The sequence below is a fragment of the Colobus angolensis genome, unplaced genomic scaffold (assembly GCF_000951035.1).
Source record: "Colobus angolensis palliatus isolate OR3802 unplaced genomic scaffold, Cang.pa_1.0 Scaffold91, whole genome shotgun sequence".
In the NCBI taxonomy this organism is placed as follows: domain Eukaryota; kingdom Metazoa; phylum Chordata; class Mammalia; order Primates; family Cercopithecidae; genus Colobus; species Colobus angolensis.
The window spans coordinates 5,484,158-5,509,775 of NW_012123043.1; the positions used below are offsets into that span (position 1 = coordinate 5,484,158).

The 25,618-nt window shown below is 39.1% G+C and overlaps 1 protein-coding gene across 1 annotated transcript in view; it reads right to left on the minus strand.

The window, feature by feature from the left end:
- Positions 1-651: 651 nt before the first annotated feature.
- KDM5B (lysine (K)-specific demethylase 5B) overlaps positions 652-25,618 on the minus strand; it is an 81,830-nt gene continuing 56,863 nt past the window's right edge. Inside the window, exons 13-28 of the mRNA XM_011931773.1 lie at positions 25,241-25,403; positions 22,991-23,110; positions 21,276-21,470; positions 18,166-18,347; positions 17,878-18,002; positions 14,700-14,850; positions 14,431-14,545; positions 13,400-13,755; positions 12,699-12,837; positions 9,266-9,445; positions 8,481-8,639; positions 6,462-6,947; positions 4,901-5,012; positions 4,022-4,176; positions 2,949-3,269; positions 652-2,414 (exon numbers count right to left, since the gene is read on the minus strand). Coding sequence (XP_011787163.1) covers positions 2,277-2,414; positions 2,949-3,269; positions 4,022-4,176; positions 4,901-5,012; positions 6,462-6,947; positions 8,481-8,639; positions 9,266-9,445; positions 12,699-12,837; positions 13,400-13,755; positions 14,431-14,545; positions 14,700-14,850; positions 17,878-18,002; positions 18,166-18,347; positions 21,276-21,470; positions 22,991-23,110; positions 25,241-25,403 — 3,097 coding nt within the window. The 3' untranslated portion in view covers positions 652-2,276. The remainder of the gene's footprint in view (positions 2,415-2,948; positions 3,270-4,021; positions 4,177-4,900; positions 5,013-6,461; positions 6,948-8,480; positions 8,640-9,265; positions 9,446-12,698; positions 12,838-13,399; positions 13,756-14,430; positions 14,546-14,699; positions 14,851-17,877; positions 18,003-18,165; positions 18,348-21,275; positions 21,471-22,990; positions 23,111-25,240; positions 25,404-25,618) is intronic.

Consider the following 25,618-nt stretch of genomic DNA (forward strand, 5'->3'; position numbering starts at 1 on the left):
TTTTAAGGATACAACAGAAGGCATAAATTGGAAAGTAAATGTATCTCTGTGTTCATTAGTGTGATGGTGTACAAGGTAGGAGGAATACTGTAGGAAAAATGGAAGACAAAACCCAGGCTTTGTTATTGACTAGTAGTACAGTATAGCTTTGGGCAACTGACATTCTCTTTAACTTCAGCATCATCACACATAAAATGATGAGTGGTTCTCATCCAGGGAGGGAGTGGTTCAAATACATACATGCCTACCTTTTCTGCCTCACTCACAGATACAAAGATCTGACCTCCTCAAAGATGCTATTGTCAATGACTACGTACCACCCACAGGTGAAGAAGAAAAACTAGTAGGGATTGGGGCAGGGGTTGTGCTTACTAGATGGCAAAAGCTCTCTAAAGGCAGTGGCTTTATATTAGCAGCAGGGTCTCCTTTTAAGCTTAATTTCTCAATGGAAGGTGAGGACTGGGACAGCTGGCATCCTATCTCAATGTCGGGGGTGATGGAGGGGGTTCTAAGAATTTGAATACTGACAAGGCCAAACCACGATGATTCCCGATTGTACTCTGGAGACTATTCTTCTCTATTTGCCCCAGAACCACCATCAGATGAGGAGAAACATCACAACAACTGCAGAAAACTGCAGACAACTAGAAGTCATTCTTAAAGAGATTTAATTATTTGAAGTGCATAAAAGGGGAGAGTACATTTAAATCTCTGCTATATCACAAACTGCTGTTTTTGTTGTTGTTTTATTAAAGACCCACCAGTTTTACTCATCTTCAGGTTTATGGCTATAGAATGTGGGGAAAACAAAAATTGGCAACAGAATAGGAAAAAGCAAAAGTCCATTCATCAGAATGTCTTCTCCAGTGCAGAACAGAGCCCTTTAAAAAAGAAAAGCAAGGAAAATAGTTATGGGCTATCCACAGCCGTAATGATAGCTACAGTTAGAAAGAAATGAGAAAGGAAACCAGGAGGCAGAGTCTGGGAATTCACAAGTCTCTTCTCAAGACATACACTAAACCCGGACCTCTATGAGGATTAATTTTCCTTAGATTTCCTTCCAACGTCTTAACCCTAAACCAAGTTCCCCTGTCAATTCACATATAATAAAGGCATCATTTCACAAGGAGGACTGATTTGAGGATTGAAGTGATTTGTCAACATTCTGAGAAAGCTTATTTTAAAAGAGCACGGCTTTAAAGATAGGTTCTAGTCCTTGAAGACAGAGGGGTTCTTTGTTAGTGAGGGCTGTAGGCATATGGCCCACCAAACAGAGCAGGACACAAAAGAAGAATCCCCTAATGTTGTTTGCAGGCTAACATCCACTGTTACTGCAACCTGGTTGGGCAGAGGCAAAAGCAAGCAGCCCCTTCTGGCTGTGCAACAGTAGAGGGGCAGAAGAAGCTGTGCTCTAATGGCTCTAAATAATCAGCATTTAGTGTTCTGTTAGGACGAAGGATTTATTCCACAATGTAAACTGTAACATTTGATACAAGCTACCAAAAAATAGGGGAGAAAGGAAGGGACAGGGAGAAAGCCAAAATACAGCTGTGGCAATTACTTACAGAGAGGTCTCTTTTCTACATCACTAGTTCATCAGTGACACTAGAAACTAGACATTTGTGTTCTGTACATCAATCAATCGCTAAAGCACCAACACACTGTTTGGAAGTTTGTTTTGTTTTGTTTTAATTCCAGCCACTGAAACCAACACAGAAGTTATTGCTCAGATAAATAAACCTAGTCTACCAGGAAAAAGAAAAGTGGATAAAAGAAAAGAAGAAACAAACAAAAACCCCCAAAGTGAAAAACTTAAAAATTTCCCCAATGTGGTAACAGAGTAAACAAGGGAGAGTTTCCTCAAATGAGGATTTACTGGAATTTCTGGTGGGTGCCCTTTTGGGCACTGGAAGTGAGTTGGACTCTTAAGCTGGTAAATCCCAGAGAGAGGTAAAATTTTAATGCTGTACATGAAAAGGTGCAAGCTTCAATGCCTTCCAAATTGGTGGGAACCCCTGCAAAAAACAGTCAGCTTTTCAAACCTCAACAACCACAAATAGCTCTTAAGGAAAAAATACAAAAAGTGTCAAAAATTTTTTTAGTTGTTTTTTCTTTTCTTCAAAGAGTCCTGGAAAAATGATCCCATAATGAATAGAAATAGCACCGTTTACAGGCTGGCTTGAGTACCAGTCCTGTAGCTTTGCTGAGATTTGAAGAAATCCTCTTGGTTGGAGTCCTGAATTACATTAAGTAGGGGGGTATCTGTTTTTGTGTTTTTACTTTCGGCTTGGTGCGTCCTTCACAGTACAGCGCACACAGATGTAGTCTTCTTTCTCTGCCATCTCTGGGGAGACACCAACACAGACCTGATGAAACCACTGATTGCAGCTGCCATCACACTGGACCCAGTCCACCTGGTTACAAAGAGCAGGAAGATGGGGTTTTCAGAGGAAAAAAATGGATTCAAAATTGGGCAGGCCAGCCTCAAGAAATCCAGGCCGTTTGCCAATAACAGCCACTGTCTCACCACCGGGACCTCTGGCACAACAGCTAAGCCAAATGAGTGTAGCTGGCCCCCTAGCCAAAGCAACCGAATCAAAGTCATTCTTCAAGTCGTGTCTGCTTTGGGGTTAAGACAGTGCTGCCCTGTGATAAGTAAGCCACAGGGCATCACATCAGCATCCCTCCCACCTTCTTAGCGCCGGGAAGGTGAAAGCTGGAAGAGCAAGAAAAGGAAAAAGGGAAGAACAAGAGTTTCTTCAAGAAAAGGGAGGAGACCCAGGAACGATGGTAAAAGCAGAGATATCAGTGGGGGAAGGGCTGAGCAATCCATTCAGATCAGCTCAAAGCAGATAAGCAGAGGAGAAAGACCCAGCGAGATGAGGTCTAGCTTACAGGGTTTCTGAGTTAAGGGAAAGCATGTCCTCTATGGCCCAAACCTCACTGACCTCATCTCCTTCTGGCTGCAGGCAGCTCACAGCTGGGCAGATGGCATCTTCATCCTCAGAGTCTTCCTGTTCAGAATAGGATGTGTCTGAGGGCAGGGAATGAGTTTCAGCAGAACGAACTAACTCATAGCTACGCTCTCTCTCTAACTTGAAATTGTTCATGTCCTTGGGGTGGCTCAGTTTGATTTTCTTCTTTTTGGGGGTCCGCATTTTCTTAACTCGTTCCCACCGCTCACTGGAGAGGCCCTCTCTTTCCAGGCGTCTCTTCAGTTTTCTCTCAAGACTGTTAATTCCATCTCGCTTCCCTCGGCAACAGTCATTCTGGGTGGAAGATAGGAAAGTTCAATTTTAGCCTAGGGTTCACCTATTACTAAAACTAATGAAGCTATTCTTCCTTTCCCTGCCACTGTTAGTACTACCAAAGGATCACCGGAAAAAGTAATGTTAAAGATGTGATTAGCCTTCAAATTAGCCAACCAATACCAGAAGATGGAGAAGTGCCCACTAAGAGTCTTCCTTTCACCAAATCCCTGAATGACTGACTACTCTATAGTTTCTGTCTAGGTGTTTATGTCTATCCTTTGACCGATAGGCTCCTGAGGAACCACACTAATAATCTTCCTTCTTGAAGGATGTACACCCCCACACCATATAGGAGTAAGGTGCATTAACTGAATACATTCAATGATCGTGCCATACTACTTGGTATCACAATGAAAAATGAAATTCTAAATGTCAACATCAGCCCTCATGCTATCTTTAGTGAAGTTCTTCCCTAATTTGGCTTCAGGCTTCCTAGCAGATTTCTATCCTAACTATATTCTCAGGGGCGTTAAATGTGTTGGGTCGGTGAGTTCACTAGAAGGAAGTGGCAGCAGCCGCAGTATCCTTAAGTATGTTAAGAAACAGGACATTAAGGAGTATCCTTCAAGTAAGTCAGCATTCAAAATGGGTCATCCTCAATCTAATCACCCAGTGCTCACACCAGCTGCCTGGTTATGTTTGGAGGAGTAAAAGCAAGCAGACCCCCACCCCAGACTGTGCCTTGCCACAGAAGCCTCTCAGACACTCACCTTCTCACTGCTGGGTCTCACTGGTGAGCTTCGGTCAGTCTGCTGAGCAGGGCTTGGCTTTGCAAGTAAAGTCTGGTAAAGTTCCTGAATTTCAGGAAGGGATACCTGGAGCAGCTGGGCTTCCATCAACAGTTCATTCACTTCTGGACTAACGCCTGTAAAAGACCAGACCAAATCAAAATAACATCAAAGGGTGTTTCACATTCGGGTTTATGAGACAAATAGAAGGACTGTCCCTAATACCACTACTACCCTCTCCTTCTTACATTACAAATTACCTTCAGTTGAAGTGAGGTTTACTTAATGTGCCTAAAGCCACAATATAATAAACAGAGCCAAAACTAGATTTCCTAAGTCTTTGATTACTAGTATTAATTATACACTGAATCCCCTTCTCATTTAACTTATTGCTAACGCAGAAAAAACTGTACTTCTGCCTTGATGGCTTCTAACAGAAAGCACAGAAACAAACTGATGGCCACAGCATGAACAATCTGAGTAGATCAAGGAGGTCTAACCACATTACTAGACACACATTGAGATGCTATGACTAAGGATCAAGATTCTAGTAAATGTGGATTATCCCTAAGATTCTCAAGTCTCCTAAGTAATGAAGCAACAAGGGAGCCCATGACTAGCATCTGACTTAACAGCTTGGTGTTGATGAGGACAATGGATATAAAGTCTTCCTCTCTGTTCTTATGCATTTATAAGCCTTCAAATAGGATCCCTTCCCTATTTTGCAAATATGTAACAGCTTATATCCTACATTACAGCATAAAGTCCTTTTTTATGGTACTTGATCATCTATAACAAAAACCTAGTAATACAAGATCACTCATTAGTATCCAGCCTTCAACATAACAACAAAATACAAACCATGGAGAGGGATACAACTTCGTCCAGTAGAGAAGGGAGAGTGCAAATATGAGGTTCTGTTGTCCCAGTCATCAGGCAAGGAAAATGATGTTGTGCCAGGAGGTTGAGATACCTAAGGGAGGGAAAACGTTTTATAATAAAACCTCCTCAGGATTAAAAATACTCCCATTAGTCCAATGACAGTAGCTTGCATTACCCAGGCAGGCAACCAGGAAAAAAAAAAAACTTGATTTTCCCCTACTGAAGAGTCTTCTGGCATTTCAGAACTGGCCAAATCAACTTATATCTTCCTAAATACCAAGCCTTTACTCTTTCCAGTTTTACTTGGATTGATTTCAGAGATGTAAAGAAGACCACTGGGAAATAAGCCACTTTCTCAGTGTGAGAACAGATCATACAGCCTTTTAATCCTTTTCTAATTCTCCTTATTGAAGGTTAAAATACAATAAACACGTATGTACCCCTTTGAGTAAATCAAATGTCAGAAATCATCCATAACCACTTTCCTATCTTCCTTAGTGTTTTATATTAAAGGAGCTAGGGAAAACACTCCTTTGACCTGGATTAATATAATAGTTGTGTCCTTTCCCTTTACTAAGAAGGGTAAACTCCTAGCACATCCTGGGTAAAGAACACCAATGACTCCACTTTGGGAGTGTGCACAATGCCACAACTCATCTATGCAACAAATATTTAATTCATCATCTATGTGTCAGGCACTATATTTCAGAAGCCTGCAAAGAAATAAAAAACCAAGGAAATAAATTTGACAGACTATTTTGGTTTTTTTTTTTGGTCTTCATCTTATCAACAATGTAACTCATATAATCCATGTGTCTGTGCTCATATGGCACAAGAGAGTTGTGGTATCTCTGGTACGGAGATGTTTAGCAAATTTAAAAACCATCAGATTAACCTCATAAAGATTGAATACTGCCTTCCTGATTGTACTTTTCTATTGTCTTCACATTCTTTTACTGCAGCCACCTATGGAAGATGACAGAAAACTCTGCCCATCCAGTGATGGTCAAAAGAATCTGGCTTTTGGCAGAAATATCACAAATGGTGTGTAACCCAGGAGCTTTCCTCTGAAATAACACAGTGCTCAAACCCTTCTTCCAAAAAATATGTTCCCTTAAAGGGCAAAAAGAGATGAAAGGCAGGAAGTGTTTTCCCTTTCTACTAACTGACTTACATGAGAAGAAGCAGGGTAAAAAACTTTTTAGTCAAGCAAAGACTTAAAGGAACATCACAGACATATACGTAAGACACATATGGGTCAGCACACATATAAATGAAAAAATCATTGGTATCTGTGAAAAGCTAAATATGTGCTCTATAGAAAGAGTGCCTGAGAAACAACTTCTATTAGGAGCAGAGGAGACTAAAAGAATATGTTGTACCTGCTGCATGGTCTTGAAGTGGGAAGCTACAGGTAAAGTGGGTACTGTTAACAGCAAAGTGATCACCAAGGGAATAGCAACACCAAAGCTACAGGTTCGAGAGAAAGATACAGAGCTTTGCAAATTCCAACAACCCAATAAGGAAAGTCCAGATTCACCTTGTTTGTGTCTGACACCTGTCCTGCTGAGGCCTGCCATCTGCTATATAACAGTCCTGAGCCCACTCGATCTTGCACAAATTTAAGATTCCCTGATGAAAGCAGTTGCTGGGCTCTGTGCTGCCAGTTCACGGTTCTTTCAATCATATATCGAAGTGCATCTCCTTCAGGAAGGCGAACTCGGATACGCTGAAGGGAGGCAAGCAGGGGTAGAATTTTCTCTAATGGAGGTTTCTCTGACCTCCGACAATGGGGACAAAGCCAGATTCGGGGACCCTGTGAAATACTGGGTACCGCCACACAACTGGTGTGGAAAGCATCCCTGCAGAGTTCACATTGAATCATAGGGGCAGCTGGGGCCTTCTGACATAGGCAGATTTTTATATCCACATCTTGGACAGGTGACAGCAATTTCCCTTCGTTGGCAAGTCTGAGAGACTGCAAGGCTTCCATTTCCCTTAGGCGAGCTTCCCCGAGAGTTGCCATCTGAAAAAAGAGTTAACATTCAAGGATGATGTCCTAGATAACTTGGCGTTCCCCTAAAACTCAAAGTCCTGGTGGTTAAGAGCATGGGATCCTGAGTAAATTATCTGTATTCAAATCCTCACTTTGCCTCATACTAAGCTGTGAGAGTGACCTGGTGCCACGTATTCCATTGTGGCTAAATTTCTGCATGTGTAAAATGGAGGTGATAATAGTGTCCACCTCACAGGGCTGAGATGACAGTTAAGTGAGAGATGTGGGATAGGACACTCTTTACCTGGCACATAGTAAACAAGTTCTCAAAAAATCTGTCACAGTTAAAAAACCATTTCCAATCATCACATCTATACCCTTTCAGATCCATCACGATTCACCAGATGAAGCACCCTTACAAGGGCAGAATAAACTCTCCATTATCTCTATTTGAAAAAAAAAAAAGATCTAAAAGCAAATCAGGTAAAGACCTTTGGTATATTAAAAAAAAAATCCACTTCTTTTGTAAATATAATACACAGGTAATATGTGTGGGTTATATGATAACAAGGTAACTTCTCAAAGCTTAGAGATGGAAAGCAAATGACTAACCTGTGAGTTCTACCATAAATTAACAGATAATATGTAGGGAGAATTCTTAAACCAGGGGTCTACAGACAGATGGGCACAGACTAAAATCTATGAAAGATACTGCACATAAAGTTTCAAACCAACATATAAACATCTCAGGAGGGTGACTGTAACTTTCAGTTAGTCTTTATAAAAACAAACCACAGATGGAATGGAGGACCTCTGATGGCAGAAATCTGTCTAGAACCTGACTGAATATACAAACATACACTAAAGACTTTATCTGTGTCAAAATACCTAAATAAATCAAGGCAACCCATGTCTATCGCAAGAGGTCTGGCAGTTACAAAGAAATCAATGGGAGAAGGTGCCCGGATCCACAGATGAACCCATTCAATCTAGTCCCAGTAGCAGGTATACAGTCCCACTCTAGAACGGGCAATGCTTCGTGCCATTAAAAGCATCACATAACTATCCCTTTTTAATCCTGATAAGGTGCTTAATGTGTAACATTAGTTACACATTGCTTCGTCTCCTTGAAACTATCATCTTTGAATCAACAGTATGTTGAATCAGAGATTTTAGGTCTTCTAGATGAGTATCAAAGTATCCAGTAAACTTTTAAATGTACTTAACTGTAAACTAATAAATTGGCACTGCAGTTTCATATATCTATTCATATTAGTTTCAATATATTCAGTTAGCATTCCTGGATCAACCCACAGGCACTAACAAGACTGTTTCTGTGTCTGCTAGTCCCTGACTCGGAAGCCTACTCTGAGTCTTTCGCACCTCTATGCATCTTACCATTCAAAACTCTTAACACTTGACAATTTTCAAAAGGTCTTTTTAGTAAAACTGAACGCTTTCAATTTACTCTACTTGCCTTCTCCAAATTACTATAAACCAGAGAGGGTCAGAAATTATTCTTCCCAATAACACAGAAAGGAGAAGAACAAAACCCCTACATACAGCTGAAGCAGTCTCTTTGCTTTCAGTTAAAGCTCTCTCCAGGTCACTCAGACTCTCTAATTTGGTGCTTTTTTTCTTTCCATTTGGCAAGGGCTCCTTTAACTTTCTCTGCTTCCTTTTCAATCCCAAAAGGCCAATATCACATCGAGGACACAGCACCTAATGTGGGACAAAGCACAACCAACGGTAAAATAAATTTCAGATAAAGCATTAGGTAGGAAGTCCCAAAATAAAAGCCTAAGCAGTAAAAAGGATGTGCATTTCTTAGTATTGAAGATTTTCTTTGGAACGTGCAACCCTCAGACTCTCCTTTAAAAAAGGAGGAGGAAGACTCTTATAAGATCGACTGATTCCTGATACAATTAAGTAACAAGTAAAAAATGTGATATATACTGACTGCTCCCAGTCATGATGCACAAGGAACAGTTTACAGAAAATACAAAGTGCAATTAAAGCACTTTTAAAAGATGGGGGAGATCATTTATCAGGCTTACGAAATTCAGGTGGGTGAAACATGGCCAAGTTTAAGAGTCCAATTTCAACACAGAGGAATTTCACCCAGTAGGAAAAAATTTTCTTCTTTAAGATACTGTTATCCTAAATGAACCAAGAAAACATTTAAAGGTTGCTTCACCAGAAGATTAGAAGAATCTCCCTGGCTTTACTGGAAGAACAACTCACAGAATATAGATTAATCTGTGATGTCATCTTTGCATGTGATGAACTGCATGTTTTACCAAACTAGGAGATCTAAGGTCTTGCAGATGAGCTAGTTGTAAACTTACCTCTAAGAGAGAATATGGAGAATTCTCAGTCAAGAATGTATTAACAGCACATTCTTTCCAAGCCTGAACCTCAGCTACTAGGGATTCCAGTCTTGGCAAAGAATTCAGATGTACCGGGATAGATCGGCCTCGTGTAACAAGTTCTATGAGTGTGTCTAACACTGGCACACGTCCTCCAGCCTAATAAATCAAGGAAAATTACAGCAGTTTAGAAAAAAGAACACTTCTATGAAAAACAGGAAAAGCATAAATCAGATTGGTTCACTGAGTACTTCAGATTACTCCATGATCTCAACATGCTAAATTCACAAATGTCAACCTGCCAGCTGACCAATAATGTTGGGGGAGTCTAGCTCTGTCGCCCAGGCTGGAGTGCAGTGGCGCGATCTCGGCTCACTGCAAGCTCCGCCCCCCGGGTTTACGCCATTCTCCCGCCTCAGCCTCCCTCAGCCTCCCGAGTAGCTGGGACTACAGGCGCCCGCCATCTCGCCCGGCTAGTTTTTTGTATTTTTTTTAGTAGAGACGGAGTTTCACCGTGTAGCTCAGGATGGTCTCGATCTCCTGACCTCGTGATCCACCCGTCTCGGCCTCCCAAAGTGCTGGGATTACAGGCTTGAGCCACCGCGCCCGGCCTTTTTTCTTCTTTTTTAAGACAGAGTATCACTCTTGCCCAGGCTGGAATGCAGTGGTGCAATCTCAGCTCACTGCAACCTCTACCTCCTGGGTTCAAGCAATTCTCCCACCTCAGCCTCCCAAAGTGCTGGGATTATAGTGAGCCACTGTGCCGGGCCTAGAGAACCTAGTATATGCTAGACTCTAAGGATACAAATGTGAACATGGCATATACTGTGGTCCCTTTGTTCTATTTATACCCTTCTAAATTCACTCATCACATTGATCCCTATTGATAGTTTGAAAAAAATTTCAGCAGAAATGAAGGTTTGTAGAAACTCAAGACTTTCATATGGAATTATACAAATAAAAAGCAACAAAACAATATTTTACCCCAATCCACTCACCAATGTAAAGCAACTCAATATAAAGCAACAAAACAATATTTTACCCCAATCCACTCACCAATGATTAATTAAAGCAACTCAATATAAATTATTCAGGAAACTAAAATAGAAGTTGAGACAGAGCAGTGGTTCTCAAACTTTAGCATACATAAGAATCATCTGGAAGGCTTGTTTAAACACAGTTTCCTTAGTCCTATCCCCAAATATTCTAATTCAGTGGGTCAGAGAAAGGTCCATAAATTTGCACTTCTGACAAGTTCCCAGATGAAGCTGCTATTGCCAATGCTAATACTGTTGGTCTGGAAACTGTATTTTTAGAAAAAGATAGCCAAACTAGAAGGAGAGTAAAAGCATTAGGTTATGGAGGATGAAATGCATTGGTGTTGCTCTAACACAATGTAAAACTTAGCATCACTGATGTCAGGTCATCCAGATATGTCTCCTGTTGTGATGCAATATAGAATATACAGTATTACCTCACATTTTAATGCATTATGTTAAAAAATGTTTAACTTGGATGCACCAGGGCTTTAAAACTAACTTCTAATTTATAGAAAATACACAGAATAGAACACTCCACAAAGAAACAACCAAACAAATCCAGAAGGTGGAGTATACCACAGGATAACTGTCTAGTCAGTGACATGAGAAAAACTGGGGTAGGGAGGAAAACGCTACAAGATCAAAAGAAACTTAAAGAGATGCCAATTAGGTGCAATGTGTGTTCCTAGGTTAGATAAACAGCCATAAGGGACATTTTTGGGACAACTAGGGAAGACTGGGTAGGTTATTTTGCTGCCTTTGATATTTATTCTTAGAGGATTAAAACTGTTAGGGCATAAATGTTCTGATGGACACTTAAGAATGTGACTCATAAATTAATGCTATTCCTATGGTATTTAATTTAGAAATCCGAGTGCTTCCTATGTGTAAAGCAGAATACTGCCTAACATTTTAAAATACATAATCCACTAAATAGAAAATAGTTCCTTGTTGTCAGTCATGTCTATTAGTCCTTAAATATATGATTAAAAAAAAAGGTAGGCTACTTTTTCAGGAATGAAGCAAAACTTGCCTTTTGCCCTTAATGGCACTGTTACAAACATGGTAAAAGTAGCATATACATATAAAATATGAAGGAAATAAACTCATCCAGAAGAATGCCCTTGCTTTCTGATTTTATATGCCAGCCTCTCCTTATTGCCATGACCTCACCTTCTGGCTGCTAGCAATCATGGAATAAAAAGGAGGACCATGACTAAAACTAATTACTACAGTACCAACTATCATTGACAAGTGCCTGCATCTAAAACTCTCATTAACGAAGGTTACGTCCATAGTAAATACTTTGTTTCTTTTTGTTTTTGTTTTTTTTTGGCTTGCTGGAGTCAGTCCTTAATTATGTAATCTCCTCAAACAATATATCTTCTTTTCTTCTTTTCCCTATTAACAAGAACAGACGCCCAGATGCAAACATTTGTCTAGAATTGTCCTGTTTGGTACTTCTTGTTAGCAACTAGCCAATTAGCACCACTTAAAATTACACAAATATTCAGAAAGCCAGATAGTATTTTTATTTCTAGAATTTGAGGACTTCAACAAAACAGAACTTGAGACTTTTTTTTTCTCAATAGGTCAGTAACACCTATTTGTTTATGATGATAAGAGATAAGGGAAGACATCCCCCATCAAACACTTTTCAAATTAAGTCATTCAGTCAGTCGTCTGAAAACTGGGAAAATCATATTAAATAATGCATTCTTTTTGTACCCTAACAATGCTACAAGTGAACTTAATTCTTTTTTTAAACTTATATACAGGTCAATAAGTATAACATCTAGCATAAAACCACAAATACTTGGTGGAAATGACTTTGGATACTTTGGATAATTACTTTGGAACTGGGTAGGTTTTTATTTCTTTTGTAGCGTTGGGAGGGTACTTTAAAGTCACTACTTCACGAAAATCCTGGGCCTTGGGGCTTAGTTTGGGCATTTAGTCATATAACTAGATTCGTTGAATCTGCTATTACTGATTGTCTGAACTTCAAAGTTGTGGACAAGCCAACAAGAGGTAATCACACTTATCAAAGAGTAGAAAACTACTTTCTCTCACTACTTCATTGTTAGCTCTTTTGCTTCAATCTGCAGTCGAGTACTCAAGTTTGTTATGAAAGACTCCCCAGCTCCCAGAAAAAGTTGGTGACACTGTCTAAGCTTTACATATTTGAGACAACTGGTCAGGATAATAGCTGGTAAGTACATCCAAATAAGTATGAATAGAATTAGTCTTCCGGTCAACCCCTAAAATACTGAAACTGTGCAGCGAGATCCAACATATTATTCTTCACAACTTTCCAATATTGCTCTTTCTGGATGCACTTACACATTCTATATATACTTTTTAAAACCAACCTGCAGGGCCTCTACATCCTGAAGCCAGTCTCTGGCTCTCTGCACTGAGTCTTTCAGAGCCGCACCATTGGGCAGATATGCGGGGATCTCTTCGATTTCCCTTACTGCCGTAGCAAGGCTATTCAATGAATGCCGTGGCCTACAAAATGCAAACAAAGACTTCTTAGTATTTTATATGATGGTTCATTTTTCTTTAAATGGTTACCAAAAAGACTAGCATTTCAAAGGAAATTCAGTATGGCAAAGAAATTTTTTCAAACGGCATTGTCTGTTCCTGTTGAAAATTATCTGCACTGTTTTCTTGCAGAACAGTGCCTACTGACTCTCAGACATTTCTCTATAAGACTCCTTGGAACCGTATTTATTAACTATGAGTTTAAACAGCTTCACCTATTTGTAAGTATTTTCCTCTCTCGAAGACAGGATATTAACAGGATCCAGGGAAATTTTATTAAACCAACTCTAGAAAAGGTATATCCAATTGAATTATTCATTTTATAATCAGTAAAATAAGAAAAAATTAACATTCTTTTATTCAGGTCCCAAAGCAGCTCCAAATATCTCAGCTATTTCTACATGTCTTCCACATGCATAATAACCGCAGCTACTGAGCACATGCCATACACCAATTGTTGTGCTCTATGTTTAAGATGGAGATAACTGTCCAACCTTCCCAAAGAAAGAGAAGTCTGCTTTTTCACCTGGCCTTGAGGAGACTCTTGGCTTTGTCGTCCCAGTGCTCTGACACTGTGAGCAGTTCCTGCAGCCGGGCCATAGCCTTCTCCACTGCTGAATATGGGGCCAGCCCTACCCCTAGGTCTATGAGACGTCTCATATCATCTAAAGTAAGGGAGCTGGGGTCTAGGCAAGCTTGCTGCACCTCTTCCAGCCAACGGGCCTGTTCCAAACGGATACGCATCTCAGCAAGCTGTGGAAGTTCAACATCAAATTCAAAGCTGACATCTAGCAAGTCCTGCAGCTCCGCAGCACTAGGCATTTCCTCAGACAGTAGTTTCTGACTATGCTGTTGAAAATCTTCTACACGATTCAAGAGATCCTAAAAAAATACACAGGTTATTGCATTAAAACAGTAATTTCAGTAATTGGCTTCTTTCAAACTTAGAATCTTAAATTCATATTCACTGAGATACTCTAACATCTCATTTAATTTTAGTAATAATATAGGTAAATAAGATAATACATAAGCCAATTGACAGCAAACACTAAGCAACTATAACGGAGACCTTATCCCAACTCGAACTAGCTGAGGTCACTTTCTTTCTTTTTTTTCTGCAACCTCTGCCTCCCAGGTTCAATCGATTCTCCTGCTTCCAGCCTCCTGAGTAGCTGGGACTACAGGCACGTGCCACCATGCCCGGCTAATTTTTGTATTTTTAGTAGAGATGGGGTTTCACCATATTGGACAGGCTGGTCTTGAACTCCTGACCTGGTGATCCGCCTGCCTCAGCCTCCCAAAGTGCTGGGGTTACAGGTGTGAGCCACCATGCCCAGCCAAGGTCACTTTCAAAGGAAAAATTTCCAAATTTATTTCCCCTCTGTGGGCCTACTATTATAATCTCTTTATATACACATACCACTCAATGTGTTATTAAAAGCATCTGCAAATAAATGTACATACTAATCATCAAAGATTACTTAGTAATGTCAATCAAGTTTATATACAAAATACAGCATTACCAAAGTATTCTCCCACACATCCCTCTATGGTTACCTTTAGCAATGGTGTCTGACTGAGGACACAGGGAAGAGCATACAGCTGTGTTACAAACTGCCGGAGCTCATTCACTGTCAACTGATTTTGGGATTTCCCTCCACCAGATCGATATCTATAAAGACAAAGGCCCAAGGAAGCCATATAAGAATATATATATATGTCCACCACACCTAGGTGGTCACAGAAATTCAAGACAGAAGGAGTCACAACAGGTTTCCAAACATAGGTGCCAAAGAATCCAAACTCACGCAGTCAGAAGCACATACCTAGTTTGCCTTTTGCCATTAAGCAATTGCTGCGCAACAGAGGCACACTTCTCTGCATCCTGTGTGACTAGGCGAAGGTGTCGCAAAAGATCATTGTCTGGGAATTTCTTCATTTCAGATTCTTCAATTAAAGCCTTGAAGCTGACAAGGCCTAGGAATGAAGAAAAAGTCATATTTTCTGTAATCATTATGTTTATTACTACTGGTACGAAAATCAGAGGAGATAAGTTTTGTCAGTTCTTGTCTAGAAATGTAACTTCAAATTCTTGCAGTGCTTTAAATTATTAATAAATTTGTTGATTTGATTTTTCCAGAGTGGTGGCTGAACATGGAGTTTTTTAAACAAGTGCCTAGAGTTGAACTTAAATATAAAAATGCTAAGACCTGACATGTTTTAGGGCGGGTACAGTGGCTGACGCTTGTAAATCCCAGCAATTTGCGAGGCCAAGGCAGAAAGATCAGTTGAGGCCAGGAGTTCACGACCAGTCTGGTCAACACAGCAAGATCTCATCTCTACAAAATTAAAGAACTTAGCCAGGCATGGTGGCACACAACTGTAGTCAACTATTTGTCAACCTAAAGCAGGATTACTTAAACCCAGGATGTCAAGGCTGCAGTGAGCCATGACCATGCCACTGCACTCCAGTCGAGATGACAGAGCAAGACCCTGTCTCCAAAAAAAAATGGCATGTTTACAATAGACAAAAAGAAGAAAACAACTGACTTATAAAAGCAAAGTAAATATAAATCTTACCGTGTGGCTTCAACCACTTCTTCCTCCTGCATTTTATTCTACAGTTAGTGAGTAACTAGTGTGCTCAGTTACTAGAGCACAGTAGACTCAGAGACAATGATATTGCTCCTTTCCCCTAAATAAAAGGGGGTGGAGTTATGTGTTGGGCTACAGAAATGAAAGCAAGTGAAAACACTCTGAAAGAGAAATGAACTGGTACAAAAACAGACACACAGACCAATAGAACAGAATAGAGAACCCAGAAATAAAAATGCACACCTACAACTATCTGATCTTCAACTAATCTAACAAAAACAAGCAATGGAGAAAGGATTCCCTATGCAATAAATGGTGCTGGAATAACAGCTAGCCATATGCAGAAGATTAAAACCCGACCCCTTCCTTATACCATATACAAAAATTAACTCAAGAGGAATGAAAGACTTAAATGTAAAACCCAAAACTATAAAAACCCTGGGTGACAACCTAGCAATACCAGTCAGGACATAGGCACAAGCAAAGATTTCATGAAGATGCCAAAAGCAACTGCAACAAAAGCAAAAACTGACAAATGGGATCTAATTAAAGAGCTTCTGCACAGCAAAAGAAACTATCATCAGAGTGAACAGACAACCTAGAGAATGGAAGAAAACATTTGCAAACTGTGCATCTGACAAAGATCTAATATCCAGCATCTATAAGGAACTTAAACAAATCTACAAGAAAAAAATATTAAAAAGTAGGCAAAGGATATGAAAACCTGCTTTTCAAAAGAAGACATACATATGACCAACAATCGTATGAAAAAAAGCTCAAAATCACTGATCATTAGAGAAATACAAATCAAAACCACAATGAAAGGCTGGATGCAGTGGCTCACGCCTGTAATCCCAGTATTTTGGGAGGCCAAGGCGGGCAGATCACGAGGTCAAGAGTTCAAGGCCAGCCTGACCAACATGGTGAAACCCTGTCTCTACTAAAAATACAAAAATTAGTTGGGCATGTTGGCGTGTGTCTGTAGTCCCAGCTACTCAGGAGACTGAGGCAGGATAATTGCTTGAACCTGGGAGATGGAGGTTGCAGTGAGACAAGATCACGCCACTGCACTCCAGTCTGGGCGACAGAGCGAGACTTGGTCTCAAAAAATAAAAATAAATAAATAAATAAACAAACAAACACAATGAGATACCATCTCACACCAATCAGAATGGCTATTATTAAAAAGTCAAAAAGTAACAGATGCTGACAAGGTTATGGAGAAAAAGGAACTCATACACTGTTGGCAGAAGTGTAAATTCGTTCAACTATTGTGGAAAACAGTGTGGCGATTCTTCAAAGATGTAAAGACTGAAATATCATTTGACTGAGCAATGCCATTACTGGGCATATACCCAAAGGAATATAAATCACTCCATTATAAAGACACGTGCATGTGCATGTTCACTGCAACACTATTCACAATAGCAAAGACATAGAATCAACCTAAATACCCATCGATGATAAGACTGGATAAAGAAAAATGTGGTACATATACACCATGGAATACTATGTAGCCATAAAAAAGAATGAGCTCATGTCCTTTGCAGAAACATGGATAGAGGTGGAGGCAATTAGCAAACTAACACGAGGAACAGGAAAGCAAATACTGCATGTTCTCACTTATAAGTGGGAGGTAAATGATGAAAACACATGGATGCGCAGAGGGGAATAACACATGAACACATACAGGGGAACAACACACAGTGGAGCCTATTGGGAGGGTAGAGGGCAGGAGGAGGGAGAGGGTCCAGAAAAATAACTAACGGGTTATTAATAATAACCTAGGTGATGAAATAATCTGTACAACAAACAAATCATGACACAAGTTTATCTATGTAACAAACTTGCACATGTACTCCTAAGCTGAAAAGTAAAAAACAAAAAACAAACTATATTTTCATAAGAAAAAAGAGAGAGAGAGAGATAAAAAGGGTAGTAGTGACTTTCAAAGGTAATGACAAGTGCCAGGGACCTTAACCTTAATTAGAACTAAGAAGTGATAAACTACCATTTCAGAGACTCCTGATTTAGTGTCATGCTGCCTTTGTCACAAGATGTTTTGGTTTTGTTTTTGTTTTTTTTAAGAAGATTTCAATGTCTTTGTAAGAAATGTGAAATTTTTATTTCTGAGACAAAAATAAAGGTTTCCTAACAATATCGTTTTTGTTAAGTAAGTGATGTTGCACAACTCATATACCAAAATTTCACTATGATGTAAGGGCATCTGCATTATCCACTCTCGGTTTTAAAACCTTCTCTGCTGGTGCTCTGTAAACCTGGCTACGCAGAGGGGATAACCAAGGATGAGGTCAGGCTGTTTCAAGAAATGTTTTGTTGACTTTAATTTGGCTACATCACAATGAGCCCCAATTTGCCAATCACCAAGTCACTTTATGTATCACCTACTTTTCTTCTTGTTGATCTTTGCCTCCAAAGCTTCATTCACATTCAGGGCCCATTCGTTGTAAGATTCTGCTCGAAGCTTCAATGCATTCATCATAGGGTAGAGATCATCCAGCGTGTATCTATACCTGGAAATAATACCACCACACTTAGCTTTGAGACGTGTAGCTTTGGAGAAAACTAGATGTTTTATATTTAACATTTCAGCCCCAGAACTGCGATGTCATTGAGCTTTTAGTAACAATCAACTGTTTTCCATAGGAAAAAAAAAAAATCATTCTTCCTACTTACCGCAATTTATATTTATAAGGCGGACAGGGACACAATTCTTTCACATGATGCAGGCAAACAAGCAGGCCAGGTTTACAAGAACAGGAGATGGCAGACATGAAGCATGTAGTTTTGCATTTTACACACTGACGTTCATCATCTGGCAATAGCTCAAAATCCATTCTTTCCGAATCAATCACTCCCTAGAATAAAGTATACTTTAGAGAGACCTCCAAAGGATAATATAATCCACCAGCCCAAGACAAGCATGCAGTAGTACTTGAGTTTAAAAAAGAAAAAAAAAAGCCTTACCAAAATAGAGATGCATGATTTTTTTTTTTTTTTTTTTGAGACGGAGTCTCGCTCTGTCGCCCAGGGCTAGAGTGCAGTGGCTGGATCTCAGCTCACTACAAGCTCCGCCTCCCGGGTTCACGCCATTCTCCTGCCTCAGCCTCTGGAGTAGCTGGGACTACAGGAACACACCACCACGCCCGGCTAGTTTTGTATTTTTTAGTAGAGACGGGGTTTCACCGTGTTAGCCAGGATGGCGTCGATCTCCTGACCTCGTGATCCGCCCGCCTCGGCCTCCCAAAGTGCTGGGATTACAGGCTTGAGCCACCGTGCCCGGCCGAGATGCATGATTTTAAAACGTGTGGCATACAACAAACAAATGACCTAGCAAATACAGGCAAGTTCATTTGTCTAGGGAGATCTCCTTTTTCAGACAAGGCAGGTCCTTATGTTTGGTCATTTTGATCTGAGTATAAACACCATAGGACTATAAAACTACTTAAGTTAGTTGTCTGTTCTACTCCAAATCAGCCTTGTCCACATTTTGGGTATAGAAAGGAATATGTTTCCCACTTCTGAGGAAATATGGAGAATCTATTAAAAGGACAAAAATAAAAGGAAAGAACATGGGACAAGTGGAAAAGACTATCATGCAGAAATTGTTGAGTTTGGGAAGATGCTGAGTGGTCTCTCAGCCTTTTACAGGAAGTTATCTGAAAGGATATCATTACCTGAATGGTTAGAAAATTTGTGCAATAGGAAAGACTAAAGCCATAATAAAACATTTCATCCAAAAAGACTGTCAGGAACAATAAGATCTTGAACCAGTAAATTTCAACGTAATCTGTACCACCGAACATCTAGAGAACCCTTCTTGGATATACCTTTTGTCATTCAAAGACCAAACTTCTATCACCTTTTTTTCCCTATCTAAAACTGGATCCTAATCCAGTCTTGAGAATGCCAATCAGTTTATGAACCACTGGGCTTCTTCCTTTTATTCTCTTATCCTGTATTTTAACCTTTTAACTATTTCATATCTGCCAAGTATATGGGCCAACAAAGATGAGGAAGGTAAGGAATATGCTAATTTGATTTTGGTTTTATTTTTGAATTGGTCATTAAAAAGGACTTCATGAGATGGAGAGAATTAAAATTTTTGTTTAAAATAAGATTAAGGACCAATTCTATGGATTTTAGTTGAGAATGAATCATGTAGTTCATACCCAATTTTAATGTGTAAATTCCATATCTGGAAAAAGTCTCAGAGTTCTAAAAAAATGAGCTACCATTTTTGATGTAAGACTTTGGTAAGTCACTTAAACCCTCTGGACACTATTTTCCCCAACTGTAAAACATAAGGGGGGAAGGTAGGTGACCTGCTGTTAAACTGTAATGGACTGCAGAGAGCCAATATTCTGGGATTCTACCCAAAGAGGCACATTTTAAAAACAAACGAACAAATAACAACAACAACAAAAAAACGGTATTACTATTTACAGATATTATTATTACAAAAGAATCCATGAAAAAGCCACTGGAAATTAAATGACTTTAGCAAGGTCTCAGGAGACAAGGTCAATATACAAGTCAATTGTCTCTCTAAATACTAGCAATAAACCATTAGAAATTCAAAGTTTTTAAAAGTACAATTCATAATAGTGCCAAAAAACATGCAATATAAAATCATACTATGTTCATGAATTGGAAGACTCAGTATTATTAAGATATCAATTCTCCCCCAAACTATCCATAGTTTCATGCAATGTCAATCAAAATTCCAACAGGAATTGATTTGGCAGGAATCGGTAAGTTGATGCTAAAATTTACATTTTAAAAAAAGTAAAAGAGATAAAACAAATTAAAAAAAAAAAAAACAAAGTTGGAAGACTCATACTACCTGATTTCAAGACTTCTTAGAAAGCTACAATAATCAAGACCATTTGGTATTAGCAATAGAATAGATGCACAGATCACCAGAACACAACAGAGTCCAGAAATAGACCCATTCTTATATGGTGAATTGATTTTCAACAAAGGTGCCAAAGCAATTTAATGAAGAAAAGACAGTCTTTTCAAGACATGCTGCTGGAAGAACCAGATATCCACATGTAAAAAAATAAACCTTGACTCATATTTTGAAAAACAAAAATTACTTGAAATAGATGAAAGACCTAAATGTAAAACTTGATGACTTTGTAGGAGAAAAATCTTTGTAACTTTGGATTAGGCAAGATTTGTTAAATAGGAAACCAAAAAACCATGATTCACGCAAGAAAATAATTAACAAACTGGACTTCATCAAAATGAAAAACTCCTGCTTGCTGAAAGACACTGGTAGGAAAATCAAAGACAAGCCACAGACTGGGAGAAAATATTAGCAAAACGCCTATCTGATTTAAAAAAAAAAAACAAAAAAAAAAAACGGGTATGCAGAATACATAAAGAATTATTACAACAATCAAATTTTTTAAAAAATAAAGGGCAAGCCGAGTGTGGTGGCTCACACCTGTAAACCCAGCACATTGGGAGGTTGAGTCAGGTGGACAGCTTGAACCCAGGAGTTTGAGACCAGCCTGGGCAACATAGTGAGACCCTGTTTCTACAAAATATTTTTTTTTAAGGGGCAAAACATTTGAACAGCTACTTCAAAGAGACATATGTACATGTGGCAAATAAGATAGTGAATGAAAATTAAAACCACGAGATACTACATCTATTACAATGGCCTCAAAGAAAATACGCTTTAAAAAGACTACTTAAAATGATATTAAAGTACGTAAGAATTTTACTAAATAATACCCAATGACAACATGTAGCTGGATTTCCATAAGCCTTACCAATTTACGGACAGTTTCCCTTAAAACTTTCTCATCCTCAATCATAATGGCCATGTCTTTCTGAACAGTTGAAGCAACTACAACATCTAGTACATCAGCCTTGGAAGCCATCTTGCAGATCATCTCATCGTGGGAAAACACACAATATCGATGAAGCGAGCGATAATGCTCCACACACTGTCGGCCTAATGGCAGCTGTATCAAAAGATGGAAAGAAAAAAATAACATTCATCTTTCTTCTATATGCAAACACCTCTGACCCATTATTATCAAATTACCAAACATCACACTATGGGTCTTAACACGTATCATTTACCGACCCTAAAACCAGACTTTGGGCCAGGCAGATGGCTCACACCTGTAATTCCAACACTTTGGGAGGCCAAGCCTTGCATGAGTCTAGGAATTGGAGACCAGCCTGCGCAGTGTGGTGAAATCTCATCTCTACAAACAAGTATTAGAAGGGTGTGGTGGTGCATGCCTGTAGTCCCAGCTACTCAGGAGGCTGACGTGGAAGGATTGCTTGAGCCTGCAAGGTCAAGATTGCAATGAGCCATGATTACACCACTGCACTCCAGGCTGGGTGACAGAGCGAGACTGTGTTTCAAAAAATTTAAAAAAACAACACATCAGACTCATAAGATTCCTAGCCTAGGCCTAGGCCTTATTCATCTTTGCATCCCAAAGATCTATAATGTTACATATCTTAATTAAAAAGTGGTTTAAAAAAAAAAAGACCCAATGTATTAACAATGTATTAGTATCTACAACAATGTAGAATGTAATTAGAAGTATGACCTTATATATTTCCTGAAATAGTTGTGCTGAACTGGTAAGATCAACCTACTTCAGGGAATAATACTCCAAAAAACTACATAATGGAAAATAAGTATAGATATAGCAAGTACCATTATGACAAAATAATAATTCATTAGCTTTAACAACACTTAATCTAGATCTTTTTAGGTAAAAGTATTAATACAAATATAAAAATTAAACTTTACAACTAACTAAAACCAAATGTGTCCTTAAATTGCTGTACTGTAAATAATTTAAGCCAGTACTATACAAAGTATAGCCTTTAGACTGGAATTATTTATCAGTTTGCAATGAGATGCTGAGCTTTAGCCAGAATGTAAATCAACAGACTTCTTTCTTTATCAAGAAAGTCTTGCTACAAAACAAAACACATCAGCTGAACTAAGCAGTATGCTTAGGTAATTCATGCTTGATTTACACTGTGGTACAAGTGCTTTATCTCATTGCGGACTGGTAAACAATTTGCAGACTGACCATTTGAGCAGTAATGGGTCAAGGCAACTACCCATGTGACATTTTTTTTTTTTTTTTGAGACACAGTTTCAGTCTGTTGCCCGGGCTGGAGTGAAATGGGGTGATCTTGACTCACTGTGACCTCCACCTCCTAGGTTCAAGTGATTCTCCTGCCTCAGCCTCCCAAGCAGTTGGGATTATAGGTGCCTACCGCCACGCCTGACTAATTTTTGTATTTTTAGTAGAGATGGGGTTTCACCATGTTGGCCACGCTGGTCTCAAACTCCTGACCTCAGGTGATTTGCCCGCCTTGGCATCCAAAAGTGCTGGGATTACAGGCATGAGCCACCGCGCCTAGCCCACATGACACTTTAAAACATTATATTCAATTTCTCAGGAAAAATAATAAATTTGAAAAGGTTCACTAAATTGTAATTACATACCCAATCAACAGTGCAGAAATTAACAGCCTCAGCAAAATTAAAACCCTGGTTAAAACCACTGTGGTAGGCTCTTGGAAATGTAATCACAAACTCCCCAGCACACTGATTAGTTCGGTAAACCTAAAGAGACAGAAATTGAAGATTTTTGAGTTTCTTAAAGAGTGACATTGTTACTAAAACCAATCTGGACACAGACTATTAGATAATTTCCAAAAAGAGGCAACTTTCTGAAATTGAGCCAGAAGAAACAAATTACTATAGTAGAATATCACCTAGTGATACTAATTTATGTCACAAGATAGAGCAGTATCCCAGACTACCAAAGTTGATTAGTATCTGAACACAAAACAAAAATGTGGCCATATTAATGTTTAAAAGTATAACTTTTAAAAACAGCTACAATTAACAATATCCTAGTATATTATTATTATTACCCCGAAAGTAGTATCTTCTACTACCAATTAAAGCAATCCCACTCTATTTCAAGAATCTCATAACATACAGAGCCCCTCCTCATTTGGAACTCAAACTTATCTCCCATCACTCCCTTCTTCCTACCACCACCCTCACTCCAAAAGTACCTATAATGCTCTAGGCACACAAATCCTTACACTGAGCTTATTATTATATAATAATATTAGATTTCCTTTTCAAGCCTCTATATTTCTACACCAATGCTTACCTAGTGTATGGTCCCCCAGAACAAAAGCATCAACATCCACTAGGATGGAAATGCAAATCATCAAGCCCCACTCAGACTAACAAAATAACAGGATCAGAAATTCTAGGGGTGGAGACCAGCCATCTGTGTGGTAATACAGCCTTCAGGGTTCTGTAAAAGACTACTACCCATCACAGGAACACCATATCTTCTACCTGGAATACTTCCTCCTTCCCTGACTCTGCCAAACATGTGATAATTTATCAGAGTTCCAGCTCCTACTACAGATGTCATCTCATTTATGAGCCCTTTCTGATTCCCAATAGAGTTATTAGATCAGTCTCATAGTTGGCACCACTGTCAAACAAAACCACCCTTCGATTATCTGTATAAACATTATCTTTTACCTCGCATTTTGAATCCCTAAATGCACAGGAGTTCATTCATCTATCTCTGTAGGTCCAGAATCTAACCCCAGGAGGCTTGCTCAATTATTAAAGAACCAGGGTCAGGTCTCAATTAAAGCAATCTACTCTTAACAAATTGGAAAAAACAGTCAACATAAGGAAAGAAAAATATCAATGAGAAAAATAACAACTATGAGGAGATGGTGAGATTGTGGTGCTTACTGGTGATTATTTTCTAAGCTATGGTCTATGCATAATTTATAATGCCTCAAATAAAAGTCCTTTCTGTTGTCTCCACTGACTAGCCTATGAACCCAAAAGCATAAAATTTAGGTCACGACAAGTTCAAGAATTCACTTTAGCATTGTAAATGTATCATTGACGTTTGATTTAGCTAAGATGGACTCTTCATACATTTCAATATGGCCTCCCAAATGTCTTCAGAATATTCTCCAAAAGGAAGCCAGTATAGTTGTGCACCACATAACAACATTTTGGTCACAGACAGACCACGTATCAATGGTGGTCTGTAAGATTATAATACCGTATTTTCACTGTACCTTTTCTGATTAGATACAATTAAATACACAAATCCTTACTATTGTGTTACAGCTATCTAAGGTATTCAATACAGTAACATGCTGTACAGATTTGTAGCTCAGCATCTATACCCTATACCATATAGCCTAGGTGTATAGTTGGCTACACCATCTAGGTTTACGTAAGTACACTCTATGAAGTTCAAATGACAATGAAATCACCTAGCAATGCATTTCTCAGAACACACCCCTGTTGTTAGGTGTCCCAGGACTGTATAGTTGTCACTTCATTTAGCAACCTCTAGACTTTTCGGTCTAGACTGTGAACCCTAAAATACAAGCTCAAGACCTTGAAATAAATTTTCACATACAAATATACTAAAACCAATGAATTACAATTATTACTTGCAAAGGAAGGCTGTTTAGCAATCTAGTTACTAGCTGCAACAAATTAATTTTTATGGTATCTAAGGATCCAGTCCCACTGAGTAAATGTACAGTACCACAGCAAAACAGCTGTTTCTGCTATCAAGTTATGCTATGGAAAACACAGAATCAAATCAACATCATAAAAAAGTGAATAAAAAGGAAAAAGAAGTGGTAAATTAAGCTTGAGTGGCAGAAGGATTAACCCAGAACATACAGGCACTTCATGAGTCATCAGGGTATTGGGGTTCATGATGGTCACAAGCTGATGGAGGAGATCTGGCTGGGACACAAAGAGTTCTGGAGCTAGTTTCTTCATTACATTTTCTAGCTGCTCAGCAGCATACCCTGGGACTCCATACCAGGTTTTTGGCTCACCCCTGGAAATAGATTATAAAAATAAATCAATCTGCAACACCAACACAAACAAAATGGGTTACCAGTTCACATTTTTCAGACTCGGCTTTCTAAGACTACGCTACAAAGAAATCTGCAAACTGACAAAGCATCATTAGAAATGTGATTGTGGGCCGGGCACGGTGGCTCATGCCTGTAATCCCAGCACTTTGGGAGACCGAGGCGGGTGGATCACGAG